Below are 15948 nucleotides of genomic sequence, written 5' to 3'. Positions count from 1 at the left end.
AGAAACACCTCTTATCATGATTGTATATCTTTTATTTTTTATAAAAATGTAATACAGTAAAATACAGTATAGAAATACATTACAAGAAAAATCCAACACTTCTATACAAATCATAAAAATAGAATACATCTTGGTAACTGACTAAGGAGGAAGTGGTTAAAAGAATCCTATGAACCTTTAATGTTGTGATTGTATTGACTGTAATGAAGTAATGACCACTACTGTTCCTATCGGACACACAGGTAATGGAGTGTGTTGTGTACTCTGGGGATGATGAAGAGGGGTGATTACCTGAGGTGGGCAAGAGTTTGACCATAGAGATGTGATACAATGGTGCAATGTCGATCTAAGTCTGACTGATACACAGCCAAACTCCTCTCGCCAACAAGTCTCTACAGGCACCATTTCAGACCAATCAAATGACTTGCTCTGTTCTCCGGTCTGATGTCACAACATTTTGCGACCAACCAGCCAAAGAGTTACGCAAAGGAGGGAACTGACCCTTTTTTTTGGTATTCAAGCACTTCCCAATAAGTTAATAGGTAGATGTAAATAAAGGCTAGCTAATGTTTCTTGTCTCTACCACTTTAAGCCTGAGGAGGGGAGGAAGGGAGGAAGACTACATTCTGGACCAACGGTGGACTCATCATGGGACCTGGAGAAGCAGTCTGGGTCATCTGTAAAGATTATAACACCTTGTGGATGGGAGAGGGCAGTGTAAAGTACAAGAGGGTCAAACAATTCATTATAGTTCCACAAAGCCCCTTAACATTGAAGAGAACAGGATTCTATTTAGGATATCTGGCCAATAAATAGATGTTTACTTCCATCCGAGGGGAACTCGCTATTCTGTAAACTCTTTGGTGTGCACCAGGGATGATTGTTGAGTCATCTCCTAATCTGCCTCCTGGGATTGCAGTGCTGTTCTCCTGTCCCACCTTAGTAGTTCTCATATACGAAGTCTTTTTCTACTAGTTCCCATTTACTTATGTGGCAGCTTTACCAACCAACCACACACACACACACATACATACATCCACGCACATGCTCGTTCGCAGTGGTGCTGCATACAGAGGTCGCAACCTTTTCAGTGCCCCCCCCTCCCTTTAAAGTGCTCTCAGTAGGGATAGGCGGAGACGGCGATGTAGACGATGAAGGTGGTCTGGTACTCGATGCCTCCGTCAGCGCTGTAGGACAGTGAGCGCACCTTCATCCTGAAGGTGTGAGGCTCTCGGAGGGCCCTGGTTGTGAACAGCACCCCTTTCAGGTTCTCGTCTCGCAGGGCGAAGGGTAACGTCACGTCCTCGTCCACCACCAGGAAGGAGGTACGGGGGTGCACCACGCCGTCCTGCGTGTACGCCACCAGCCGGATCAGGTCCTGATTGGCCGCAATGCCAAAGGGGAGGGACAGCAGCTTGTACTCCAGTGCGTAAGGGCTTAGTGCACACTCCAGGTCGTTGGGAGGGCATTTCTTCAGACAGAACCTACAACACAGAACACACAACATGGACATTTCGCTACGGTATTCTGTACTTAGGGCTCTATTCAATCAGATCCGCTTTAGCCAACATCCACATAGCTTTGGAGCCGTCAAATGCACAAGCGGCTCCTGGAATTATACCTGAAGGGGACATTGCCATTGGCTGCACGGAGTCACATTAACAGAAATCTAATGCAGTCTGTTTACAAGTTGGAACACAGGAATGTGAGATGTAATCTACACCTTGATAAGGCTGATAGAAATCCTCAATTTTACTTAATGATTTTCAATTTGAGCAACATTATTTCTATATAGGCTACACCTTCTCATTCTGAACTTCTAACGTGAGTGGGACGGGTATGGCTTTGTGACAATGATCACAAGAGCAACTGCTTGCCAATTGTACAGCTCCAACACAGCTCCACCTCCGACACGGCCAAAACACCAGCTATGCGGGTGTCGGCTATCCCCGGTTAATCCCCGGCTATCCCCGGCTTGATCTGATTGAGCCTAGGTCTTAAGTGTATATACTGCATGATTCTTCAGACAAAATGCAACAAATGTATAGTAAAAAAAGTGCTGGAGAAAGTACCGGTATGCAGGTGTGTGTTAGTAGTTGTGTGTATGACAGCATTCGGAAAGTATTCAGACCCCTCAAACAATTTGTTATGATTCAGCCTTATTCTAAAATGGATTTAATAAATAAATAAATCCTCATCACTCAACAGACAATACCCTGTAATGACAAAATGAAAACAGGTTTTTAGATGTTTTTTTTGCAAATTCATAAAGGCAAAGAAGCTGAAATACCTTATTTACATAAGTATTCAGACCCTTTGTTATGAGACTCTGGTGCACCCTGTTTCCATTGATCATCCTGAGATGTTTCTACAGCTTGATTAGAACCTGTGGTGAATTCAATTGATTGAACATGATTTGGAAAGGCACACACCTGTCGATATAAGTTCCAACAGTTAACAGTGCATGTCAGAGCAAAAAGCAAGCCATGAGGTCGAAGGAATTGTCAGTAGAGCTCCGAAACAGGATTGTGTCGATGCACAGATCTGGCGAAGGGTACTCAAACATTTCTGCTGCATTGAAGGTCCCCAAGAACACACTGGCCTCCATCATTCTTAAATGGAATAAGTTTGGAACCACCAAGACCCTCCATTGAGCTGGCCGCCCAGCCAAACTTAGCAATCGGGAGAAAGGCCTTGGTCAGGGAGGTGACCAAGAACCCGATGGTCACTCTGACAGAGCTCCAGAGTTCCTCTGTGGCGATGGTAGAACTTTCCAGAATGACAACCATCTCTGCAGCACACCACCAATCAGGTCTTTATGGTAGTGTGGCCAGATGGAAGCCAGTCCTCAGTAAAAGGTACATGACAGGCTGCTTGGAGTTTGCCAAAAGGCACCTAAAGACTCTCAGACCATGATGAACAAGATTCTCTGGTCTGATGAAACCAATATTGAACTCTTTGGCCAGAATGCCAAGCGTCATGTCTGGAGGAAACCTGGCACCATCCTTACGATGAAGCATGGTGGTGGAAGCATCATGCTGTGGGGATGTTTTTCAGTGGCAGAGACTAGGAGACTTGTCAGGATCAAGAGAAAGATGAACAGAGCAAAGTACAGAGAGATCCTTGATGAAAACCTGCACCAGAGTACTCAGGACTGGGGTGAAGCTTCACCTTCCAACAGGACAACAACCCTAAGCACACAGCCAAGACAATGCAGGAGTGGCTTCAGGACAAGTCTCTGAATGTCCTTGAGTGGCCCAGCCAAAACCTGGACTTGAACCCGATCAAACATCTCTAGAGAGACCGGAAAATAGTTGTGCAGCGACGCTCCCCATCCAACCTGACAGAGCTTGATGGTATCTCCAGAGAAGAATGGGAGAAACCCCCCAAATACAGGTGTGCCAAGCTTGTAGCATCATATCCAAGCAGACTTGAGGCTGTAATCGCTGCCAAAGATGCTTCAACAAAGTACTGAGTAAACGGTCTGAATACTTATCTAAATTTATTATTTCTGTTTTTTATTTATAATAATTATAATATTTCTGTGTAGATTGATGAGGGGGGGAAACAATGTAATCAATTTTAAAAGAAGGCTGTAACGTAATAAAATGTGGTAAAAGTCAAGGGGTCTGAATACTCCGAATACACATATGAGTGTGAGTCAATGTGTGTTTACTGTTTACCCTGTTGCTGGGTCTCTCTGGTAGTTAGGTGGGCAGGGTGTATCGATACACTGGTAACTTCCTCTCATGTTAAAGCACATCCTGTTGGTCCCACACTGGACATTCTGCTCCAGACACTCATCTATATCTGTCCTCACAATACAGGAGTTAGTTATACAATGTGTACCAATACATAACACCACATTACAGGAGTTAGTTATACCAATACATAACACCACAATACAGGAGTTAGTTATACCAATACATAACACCACAATACAGGAGTTAGTTATACAATGTGTACCAATACATAACACCACAATACAGGCGTTAGTTATACCAATACATAACACCACAATACAGGAGTTAGTTATACCAATACATAACACCACAATACAGGAGTTAGTTATACCAATACATAACACCACAATACAGGAGTTAGTTATACAATGTGTACCAATACATAACACCACAATACAGGAGTTAGTTATACCAATACATAACACCACAATACAGGAGTTAGTTATACCAATACATAACACCACAATACAGGAGTTAGTTATACCAATACATAACACCACAATACAGGAGTTAGTTATACCAATACATAACACCACAATACAGGAGTTAATTATACAATGTGTACCAATACATAACACCACAATACAGGAGTTAGTTATACAATGTGTACCAATACATAACACCACAATACAGGAGTTAGTTATAAAATGTGTACCAATACATAACACCACAATGCAGGAGTTAGTTATACCAATACATAACACCACAATACAGGAGTTAGTTATACAATGTGTACCAATACATAACACCACAATACAGGAGTTGGTTATAAAATGTGTACCAATACATAACACCACAATACAGGAGTTAGTTATACCAATACATAACACCACAATACAGGAGTTAGTTATACCAATACATAACACCACAATACAGGAGTTAGTTATACAATGTGTACCAATACATAACACCACAATACAGGAGTTAGTTATACCAATACATAACACCACAATACAGGAGTTAGTTATACCAATACATAACACCACAATACAGGAGTTAGTTATACAATGTGTACCAATACATAACACCACAATACAGGAGTTAGTTATACCAATACATAACACCACAATACAGGAGTTAGTTATACAATGTGTACCAATACATAACACCACAATACAGGAGTTAGTTATACAATGTGTACCAATACATAACACCACAATACAGGAGTTAGTTATACAATGTGTACCAATACATAACACCACAATACAGGAGTTAGTAATACCAATACATAACACCACAATACAGGAGTTAGTTATACCAATACATAACACCACAATACAGGAGTTAGTTATACAATGTGTACCAATACATAACACCAAAATACAGGAGTTAGTTATACCAATACATAACACCACAATACAGGAGTTAGTTATACCAATACATAACACCACAATACAGGAGTTAGTTATACAATGTGTACCAATACATAACACCACAATACAGGAGTTAGTTATACCAATACATAACACCACAATACAGGAGTTAGTTATACAATGTGTACCAATACATAACACCACAATACAGGAGTTAGTTATAACAATACATAACACCACAATACAGGAGTTAGTTATACCAATACATAACACCACAATACAGGAGTTAGTTATACCAATACATAACACCACAATACAGGAGTTAGTTATACAATGTGTACCAATACATAACACCACAATACAGGAGTTAGTTATACAATGTGTACCAATACATAACACCACAATACAGGAGTTAGTTATACAATGTGTACCAATACATAACACCACAATACAGGAGTTAGTTATAACAATACATAACACCACAATACAGGAGTTAGTTATACCAATACATAACACCACAATACAGGAGTTAGTTATACCAATACATAACACCACAATACAGGAGTTAGTTATACAATGTGTACCAATACATAACACCACAATACAGGAGTTAGTTATACCAATACATAACACCACAATACAGGAGTTAGTTATACAATGTGTACCAATACAAAACACCACAATACAGGAGTTAGTTATACCAATACATAACACCACAATACAGGAGTTAGTTATACCAATACATAACACCACAATACAGGAGTTAGTTATACCAATACATAACACCACAATACAGGAGTTAGTTATACCAATACATAACACCACAATACAGGAGTTAGTTATACAACGTGTACCAATACATAACACCACAATACAGGAGTTAGTTATACAATGTTTACCAATACATAACACCACAATACAGGAGTTGGTTATAAATTGTGTACCAATACATAACACCACAATACAGGAGTTAGTTATACCAATACATAACACCACAATACAGGAGTTAGTTATACCAATACATAACACCACAATACAGGAGTTAGTTATACAATGTGTACCAATACATAACACCACAATACAGGAGTTAGTTATACCAATACATAACACCACAATACAGGAGTTAGTTATACCAATACATAACACCACAATACAGGAGTTTATTATACCAATACATTACACCACAATACAGTAGTTAGTTATACAATGTGTACCAATACATAACACCACAATACAGGAGTTAGTTATACCAATACATAACACCACAATAAAGGAGTTAGTTATACAACGTGTACCAATACATAACACCACAACACAGGAGTTAGTTATACAATGTGTACCAATACATAACACCAAAATACAGGAGTTAGTTATACCAATACATAACACCACAATACAGGAGTTAGTTATACAATGTGTACCAATACATAACACCACAATACAGAAGTTAGTTATACCAATACATAACACCACAATGCAGGAGTTAGTTATACCAATACATAACACCACAATACAGGAGTTAGTTATACCAATACATAACACCACAATACAGGAGTTAGTTATACCAATACATAACACCACAATACAGGAGTTAGTTATACCAATACATAACACCACAATACAGGAGTTAGTTATACCAATACATAACACCAAAATACAGGAGTTAGTTATACCAATACATAACACCACAATACAGGAGTTAGTTATACAACATGTACCAATACATAACACCACAATACAGGAGTTAGTTATACAATGTGTACCAATACATAACACCACAATACAGGAGTTAGTTATACCAATACATAACACCACAATACAGGAGTTAGTTACACCAATACATAACACCACAATACAGGAGTTAGTTAAACAATGTGTACCAATACATAACACCACAATACAGGAGTTAGTTATACAATGTGTACCAATACATAACACCACAATACAGGAGTTAGTTATACAATGTGTACCAATACATAACACCACAATACAGGAGTTAGTTATACAATGTGTACCAAATCATAACACCACAATACAGGAGTTAGTTATACCAATACATAACACCACAATACAGGAGTTAGTTACACCAATACATAACACCACAATACAGGAGTTAGTTACACCAATACATAACACCACAATACAGGAGTTAGTTAAACAATGTGTACCAATACATAACACCACAATACAGGAGTTAGTTATACAATGTGTACCAATACATAACACCACAATACAGGAGATAGTTATACCAATACATAACACCACAATACAGGAGTTAGTTATACCAATACATAACACCACAATACAGGAGTTAGTTATACAATGTGTACCAATACATAACACCACAATACAGGAGTTAGTTATACAATGTGTACCAATACATAACACCACAATACAGGAGTTAGTTATACCAATACATAACACCACAATACAGGAGTTAGTTATACAATGTGTACCAATACATAACACCACAATACAGGAGTTAGTTATACCAATACATAACACCACAATACAGGAGTTAGTAAAACAATGTGTACCAATACATAACACCACAATACAGGAGTTAGTTATACCAATACATAACACCACAATACAGGAGTTAGTTATACAATGTGTACCAATACATAACACCACAATACAGGAGTTAGTTATACCAATACATAGCACCACAATACAGGAGTTAGTTATACCAATACATAACACCACAATACAGGAGTTAGTTATACCAATACATTACACCACAATACAGGAGTTAGTTATACAATGTGTACCAATACATAACACCACAATACAGGTGTTAGTTATACCAATACATAACACCACAATACAGGAGTTAGTTATACAATGTGTACCAATACATAACACCACAATACAGGAGTTAGTTATACCAATACATTACACCACAATACAGGAGTTAGTTATACAATGTGTACCAATACATAACACCACAATACAGGTGTTAGTTATACCAATACATAACACCACAATACAGGAGTTAGTTATACAATGTGTACCAATACATAACACCACAATACAGGAATAGTTATACCAATACATAACACCACAATACAGGAGTTAGTTATACCAATACATAACACCACAATACAGGAGTTAGTTATACAATGTGTACCAATACATAACACCACAATACAGGAGTTAGTTATACCAATACATAACACCACAATACAGGAATAGTTATACCAATACATAACACCACAATACAGGAGTTAGTTGTACCAATACATAACACCACAATACAGGAGTTAGTTATACAATGTGTACCAATACATAACACCACAATACAGGAGTTAGTTATGCAATGTGTACCAATACATAACACCACAATACAGGAGTTAGTTATACAATGTGTACCAATACATAACACCACAATACAGGAGTTAGTTATACCAATACATAACACCACAATACAGGAGTTAGTTATACCAATACATAACACCACAATACAGGAGTTAGTTATACCAATACATAACACCACAATACAGTAGTTAGTTATACCAATACATAACACCACAATACAGGAGTTAGTTATACAATGTGTACCAATTATTTATTTATTTTTATTTACATAACACCACAATACAGGAGTTAGTTATACCAATACATAACACATGATGCAGTTATTGAGTATACTGTACCTGCAACTTTTACATAGATACATTTTCCTCATCAAATTATTTCTTTTAATGTATTTCCTTATAGTCGAATATAGGGATGATCTCTGAGTGATGACGAATGGATAGATATATCAATAACATGAATAACTGATTAATCGATTGACTGACAGGTGGAGGCGTTCTGCTCACCTTGGCAGGTCTTGCCGTTGGTCATGAGGCGGTAGCCGGCTGGACACTGACACCTATGGCTCCCTGGAGTGTTCATACACTCATGCTGGCACGTGTCCCTCACCTCACACTCGTTGATGTCTACACACACACACACACACACACACACACACACACACACACACACACACACACACACACACACACACACACACACACACACACACACACACACACACACACACACACACACACACACACACACAGGAAACATTTATCAGTTGAAACATGTTATAAAGGTGTTTTAGAAAACAAGGGGAAGCAAACCCCAGGTAGCACAGCCATGCAGCCAGACCCTCCTCCTCTCCTTTCAAACTCCTCCCCCTCTGCCTGTCCCCCTGCCTCCTCCATAGTTACCTAGGCAACGGCCACCCCTGGCCTCGTACCCCTGCGGACAGGCCAGGGCCTCCCTGCGCCTACGCTGCCTATAGCGCCCCCCTGTGGCAGCGTAGGAGGGGTAGCTCTGAGAGGCCAGGCTGTGGTACTGGCGCTGGAAGGCGCTCCGCTCAGGGGAGTCCTGGGAGGAGCTGTAGCCGTATGAGAAGCTCTGGTAGCTGGGAGGCAGCTTCTCCAGCCCCGCGCAGGACTTTCCATCCCCAAGCAGGTGGCGCCCTGGCGGGCACACACACTTGAAGCTGCCGGGGGTGTTGAGGCACTGGTGCGCGCAGGGCTGGGGCGCATGCTCACACTCATTACTGTCTGGTGATGTCACAGCACCACAGAGAGAGGGGGGAGGGAAGAGAGAGAGGGGGCAGGAGGGAAAGAGAGGAGGGAAGAGTGAGAGGGGGCAGGGGGAGGAGAGAAGGGAAGGAAGGGAAAGAGAGAGGAGGTAGTAGGGAAGAGAGAGATGGGGAGGAGGGAAGAGAGAGAGGGAAGAGAGAGAGGGGGGAGGAGGGAAGAGAGAGAGGAGGAGGGAAGAGAGAGAGGAGAGGAGGGAAGAGAGATAGGAGGGAGGGGGAAGAGTGAGAGGAGGGAGGGGGAAGAGAGAGAGGAGGAAAGAGGGAAGAGAGAGAGGAGGGAGGGGGAAGAGAGCGAGGAGGGAGGGGGAAGAGAGTGAGGAGGGAGGGGGGAAGAGAGAGAGGAGAGGACGGAAGAGAGAGAGGAGAGGACGGAAGAGAGAGGAAGGAGGGGGAAGAGTGAGAGGAGGGAGGGGGAAGAGAGAGAGGAGGAAAGAGGGAAGAGAGAGAGGAGGGAGGGGGGAAGAGAGAGAGGAGGGAGGGGGAAGAGAGAGAGGAGGGAGGACAGAGGAGGAGAAGAAAAGGAATAAAACAGGCAAGAGTAAAAGTTGAGTAAAGAGGGGGATATGGAGCAGGGGAAACATACAGATAAGACAGAGGATAAGGAAATTAAGGAAGAAGCAGATGAAGTGGGAGAATATAGTGGTGTGAGGAAGACAAGAGGATGAGAAAGGAAGAGATGGAAAACAATCACCCCAACGTACAGGAATAATCACCCCAACGTACAGGAACAATCACCCCAACGTACAGGAATAATCACCCCAACGTACAGGAACAATCACCCCAACGTACAGGAACAATCACCCAACGTACAGGAACAATCACCCCAACGTACAGGAACAATCACCCCAACGTACAGGAACAATCACCCAACGTACAGGAATAATCACCCCAATGTACAGGAACAATCACCCCAACGTACAGGAACAATCACCCAACGTACAGGAACAATCACCCCAACGTACAGGAACAATCACCCCAACGTACAGGAACAATCACCCAACGTACAGGAACAATCACCCCAATGTACAGGAACAATCACCCCAACGTACAGGAACAATCACCCCAACGTTTGACAATACATATCATGTCCCTAAGGCATAAGTGTATTCATCTAAAAAGTGTCTTTTAACTTTTTATTTATGTTCTATTTTACCCCCTTTTTCTCCCCAATTTCGATCTTGTCTCATTGCTGCAACTCCCCAACGGGCTCGGGAGGTGAAGTCATGCGTCCTCCGTAGCATGACTCGCCAAACCACGCTTCTTAATAACACCCGCCCACTTAAACCAGAAGCCACCAATGTGTTGGAGGAAACACCTTTCAACTGACGACCAAGGTCAGCCTTGCCCGCCACAAGGAGGCACTAGAGCACGATGAGCCAGGTAAAGCCCCCCCGGCCAAGCCCTCCCCCTATCCCTGACGACGCTGGGCCAATTGTGCACAGCCCTATGGGACTCCTGATCACGGCCGATTGTAATACAGCACAGGATTGAACCCGGGTCTGTAGTGACGCCTCTAGCACTGCGATGCAGTTCTTTAGACCACTGCACCACTTGAGAGGCCCGCCTTTTAATGAGAGAATGAATACATTACATCTCACACCAAACAAGAATGCTTGAATTAAATATGGGCTCTATTCAATCTCTGAAGTGTTACAGATTGTGCGATAGAAATGTTACGGTAATTTCCTTTTGAGACGATATCTGCAGTGTTTACCATGAAGCAGTCTCCGCTAATGTAGGAACAATGCCTTTAAATTCCAATCATGCTGTAATACGGAACTTGCGCAATACGGATTGGATAGAGACCTACATCTGTATATATTGTAAATACATACTTTTTCAAGTTTGCCAAATAGTCTCTTAACTCACTATGGTGCTCAGTTAAAATGTTGCCACTTGAAATTTAAATGAAACATACTGTATATCCAATTTAATGCAACAAAATATTCAAATGGTACAGAGTAGACATCAGTGTCCAGTGTTGATGATGTCATAGGGGATACAGACAGAGACAGTGAGTGTATGCCATTACAAAGCAAAGCGACCCCAGGTCGGGTGCAGCCCGGTCAAAAGGTCAAAGGTGGAAACTCAGGTGTAAGAGTGACAGAGCCAAGAGTGAGAGAGAGATGCTGGCCTTGTGATGACAGACAGTCCCTTTCCTGTTGTCCTGTCTGTGGCTCCTTACCTTTCTGTTAACCCTGTGTTTAAACTCTAACTACACAGCCACTCAGTACATAGTGCTCATCTTCTCTTTGTGATAGTTATGAGATAGCAAGGGATTTCCACAGAAGACAACAGTTCTTTAGCTACATTAGCATTATAAAGGCAGAGGGAGGATGTGATGCCACAGCTGGCTGGGGTATTACTGCAGCTTAGAGCAGGGACTGAGGGAGAGATGGAGAGAGGTATGCATGCAGAAGCAGAGGTGTAGTGGGTGAGGGGTATTGGGTCATGGGTGATGAGTAGTGGGTTAGTGGTAGTGGGTAAGGGAGACTGGGTGAGGGGTAGTAGTGAAGGGTGAGAGATAGTGGGTGTGGGGTGGTGGGGTAGTGGGTAAGGAGTGAGGGGTAGTGGGTGAGGTATAGTGGGTGAGGGGTAGTGGGTGAGGGGTAGTGGGTTAGTGGGTAGTGGGTGAGGTACAATGGGTGACGGATAGTGGAGGATTGCATGCAGAAGCAGGGCAGCTGAGGGGGTAGTGGGGTAGTGGGTGAGGTGGTTTGGGGGCAGAGGGGGTACGTACCCACACAGGGGCGTCCTACACCCTGAGAGCGATAGCCCCTGGGGCAGGTACAATGGTAGCTCCCTCTGCTGTTCTCACAGATCTGGTTGTATCTGCACTGATGTGTTCCGTCTCTGCATTCATCTATATCTATAGGGAGAAGACACATGGAGAGGTTTTTATTGAATATAGATATTTGACATTGAAACCATTACCCCACCAAACAGAAAGGGCTGTATATAAAATCCACCCACTCCCAACCTGTTCTTTAAACATTTGGAAGAGGTTATCCACAGATCTACTGGACACAAAATCCTTCTATCAGTTTTGAATAGTGTCTTTTGAAGTTGGGTGCGGGTGAGTTATGAAGGGGCTGATGCCCAGTTCTGGCACACTCACCCACACACGTCCCGTTGGCACCTTTGGTCATGCCAGCAGGGCAAAGGTCAATACAGGTGTAGCTTCCCCGCATGTTCTTACACTGCTGGTCTGAACGACACACCCTCTGTCTGCACTCATTTATGTCTGAGGAGAGAGAGAGAGAGAGAGAGACAGAGAGAGGGCGAGAGAGAGAGAGAGTGAAAGAGAGAGAGAGAGAGAGAGAGGGCGAGAGAGAGAGAGAGAGAGAGGGCGAGAGAGAGAGAGAGAGAGAGGGCGAGAGAGAGAGAGATAGAAAAAGAAGCAGGTCAGGTCCAGAACTGAAACCATCAAAACGTGTTTCACACTATTGTGCCGACCCAATCTGCAGTACTGTGCTCACCTATACAGCGGCGATTCCTGAGTTGGTACCCGGGCTCACAGGCACAGCGGTAGCTACCGATGGTGTTCAGACAGTGCTGGTTACACGGGTTAGACTCCTGGCACTCATTAATATCTTGAAAATGAACCAAAATCAAATAAACAATAATACAATGACAGCTTAGAAATATCTTTATACCTACACAGGGCTGTGGTGGGGGGACGTTTTGTCAGCCGGTATTGTCATGCAACAGACTGCCGGTCTCACGGCAATTAACCGTTAATTTACATAAACACCTTTAGCATCTCCTGGTCACCGCATAAAAGCTGATGATACATCACTTTTGGAACATCTACATTTAAAAAAGTATAATCAATCAATGTAATATAAAGCATCACAATAAATCCAGGGTTTATTTTAGGCAAGTCTAAAGAAACATTATGATATGTAGAAAATGTATTTCAGAAGAACAGAATATGAGTTGACCTACTGTATGTTATCTGGCTATGCACCATGCCATAGGCTGTAGGCTTGTCCATTTAGCTGACAAGATATGCTTATAAGTCCCATTCAATTATTTTATATGATATGATTTTATAGTAATACAATTATAATTTAACTTAATTGATTAAAATAGAAAGGATATTTTTCGCATTCTGGACAAGCATGCCCATAGGAAGAGGCTATGTTGAGCGTAAAAGTGATGATTTGAAACCTATATGCTAGATTTATTTGGCAACTTTAGTAGTATATGATACAAACTTTAGAATGCCTTAGAAATCAAAACATACACTATATATACAGAAGTATATTGAGGAGAGATGAGTTTTAAACGAACATCCTGTTTTGATAAGTGTTTGATGTGATTTTTGATTGCATTTGCATTGATGTCAGAATGGTTAGAGGGACAATAGAGTCCTGAGTACCAGGTCATTAGGACCTGATGGAGGGACAATAGAGCCCTGAGTACCAGGTCATTAGGACCTGATGGAGGGACAATAGAGCCCTGAGTACCAGGTCATTTGGACCTGATGTAGGGACAATGGAGCCCTGAGTACCAGGCCATTAGGACCTGATGGGAGGGACAATAGAGCCCTGAGTACCAGGTCATTAGGACCTGATGGAGGGACAATAGAGCCCTGAGTACCAGACCATTAGGACCTGATGGAGGGACAATAGAGCCCTGAGTACCAGGTCATTAGGACCTGATGGAGGGACAATAGAGCCCTGAGTACCAGGTCGTTAGCGACCTGATTTTTTATTTAACCTTTATTTAACTAGGCAAGTCAGTTAAGAACAAATTCTTATTTACAATGATGGCCTACACCACCCAAACCCGGATGACGCTGGGCCAATTGTGCGCCGCCCTATGGGACTCCCGATCAAGGCTGGTTGTGATACAGCCTGGGATCAAACCAGGGTCTGTAGTGACACTTCTAGCACAGAGATGCAGTGCCTTAGACCGCTGAGCCACTTGGGAGCCCTGAATGCGGTCACCGTAACAACCCTACATAGTAATGACACTTAATATACTGTATTAACTACTGACAATCTTGAAGATGGAAACGAGTGTAACCTTGGCAACTGTGTCCATCGGCTGTCCTTCTGAAGCCCCGCCCACAGCGCATCACACAGCGGTAGGAGCCAATGGTGTTCTCACAGTCCTGGCCATCATGGCACATATGCCCACCCAGAGAACACTCATCAATGTCTGAGAACACAGAGAGAGGGAATCATTAGACATTAAGTCTTTAAACAGAGGCAGAGATTCTATGCGAGTACAGGTGGTTTTATGGAGGAATTAAATAGGTATTTGTTTTTCAGTGTACATAGGGCTCGATTCAATCCGTATGGCAGAAATATCACAGAAGATCCGTTTTATAGCTCGATTGAAATTTAAAGGCAATGTTCCCACGTTCGCGGAGACTGCATTCACAGTAAACTCTGCGTATGTTGGCTCAAACCTATACATTTGTACACAGATCTCCCGTGATACTTCCGCGGTCCGGAATGAAATCAGTATGTGTGTGTGTTTGTGTGTGTAGGGTGTACCCTGACAGGTCCTGCCGTCAGCTGAGATGGTGAGTCCTCGGGGACAGGAGCAATAGTAGGTTCCCATGGCATTGTGACAGACATGAGAACAAGGGCTCCTCTCCTTGCACTCATCCTCATCTGAATCATAACACAAACAATAACAGTCTTATACTCGACATGGATATTGACATGAGCTAGGACTTATACTCTGACATTTTACCCCAAACACTGTTTTAAATCATGTTTCTAATATATTTTTTTATTTTTTATTTTTTTTAACCTTTATTTAACAAGGCAAGTCAGTTAAGAACAAACTCTTATTTTCAATGACGGCCTAGGAACAGTGGGTTAACTGCCTGTTCAGGGGCAGAACGACAGATTTGTACCTTGTCAGCTTGAGGGTTTGAACTTGCAACCTTCCGGTTACTAGTCCAACACTTTAACCACTCGGCTACCCTGCCGCCCCTTATGATTTCTCAAGACAAATTATGCATTTAAGTGAAATTAAAATGTGCATTTAAGTGAATCTCCACTGAACATAACGTAAGAAAGTGAACTGTTCCAGCATGAACAGAGGTGTGGACAAACAGACTACCAAAATAAGAGGCTTGTCATGATTACCTGCACAGTAGGGTCCTGCAGAGTCCAGCCTGAAGCCAACGGGACACTGGTTACTACGATCACCTGACAGAACATGGATAAGGTTGTTATGTTAAAGAGAGTGAGATATACAAAAGTATGTGGACACCTGTAAACTAGTGGATTCGGTTATTTCAGCCACACTCGATGCTGACAGG

At 42.3% G+C, this 15948-nt stretch overlaps 1 protein-coding gene across 3 annotated transcripts in view; it reads right to left on the bottom strand.

The window, feature by feature from the left end:
- Positions 1-11: 11 nt before the first annotated feature.
- The window catches only part of hmcn1 (hemicentin 1), a 247122-nt gene continuing 231185 nt past the window's right edge, over positions 12-15948 (bottom strand). For 2 of the 3 annotated variants that reach the window (XM_064936005.1, XM_064936006.1), the window contains exons 97-106: positions 15773-15835; positions 15170-15289; positions 14694-14828; positions 13139-13252; positions 12778-12903; positions 12400-12528; positions 9277-9618; positions 8881-9000; positions 3684-3810; positions 12-1484 (exon numbers count right to left, since the gene is read on the bottom strand). In XM_064936005.1, coding sequence (XP_064792077.1) covers positions 1118-1484; positions 3684-3810; positions 8881-9000; positions 9277-9618; positions 12400-12528; positions 12778-12903; positions 13139-13252; positions 14694-14828; positions 15170-15289; positions 15773-15835 — 1643 coding nt within the window. In that variant the 3' untranslated portion in view covers positions 12-1117. The remainder of the gene's footprint in view (positions 1485-3683; positions 3811-8880; positions 9001-9276; positions 9619-12399; positions 12529-12777; positions 12904-13138; positions 13253-14693; positions 14829-15169; positions 15290-15772; positions 15836-15948) is intronic. The other variant, XM_064936007.1, reaches the window with a different exon arrangement.

Source organism: Oncorhynchus masou, chromosome 24, assembly GCF_036934945.1.
Source record: "Oncorhynchus masou masou isolate Uvic2021 chromosome 24, UVic_Omas_1.1, whole genome shotgun sequence".
NCBI classification, from domain to species: domain Eukaryota; kingdom Metazoa; phylum Chordata; class Actinopteri; order Salmoniformes; family Salmonidae; genus Oncorhynchus; species Oncorhynchus masou.
The sequence above is the reverse complement of the archived record's forward strand: the minus strand, read 5'-3'. Positions and strand labels throughout refer to the sequence as shown.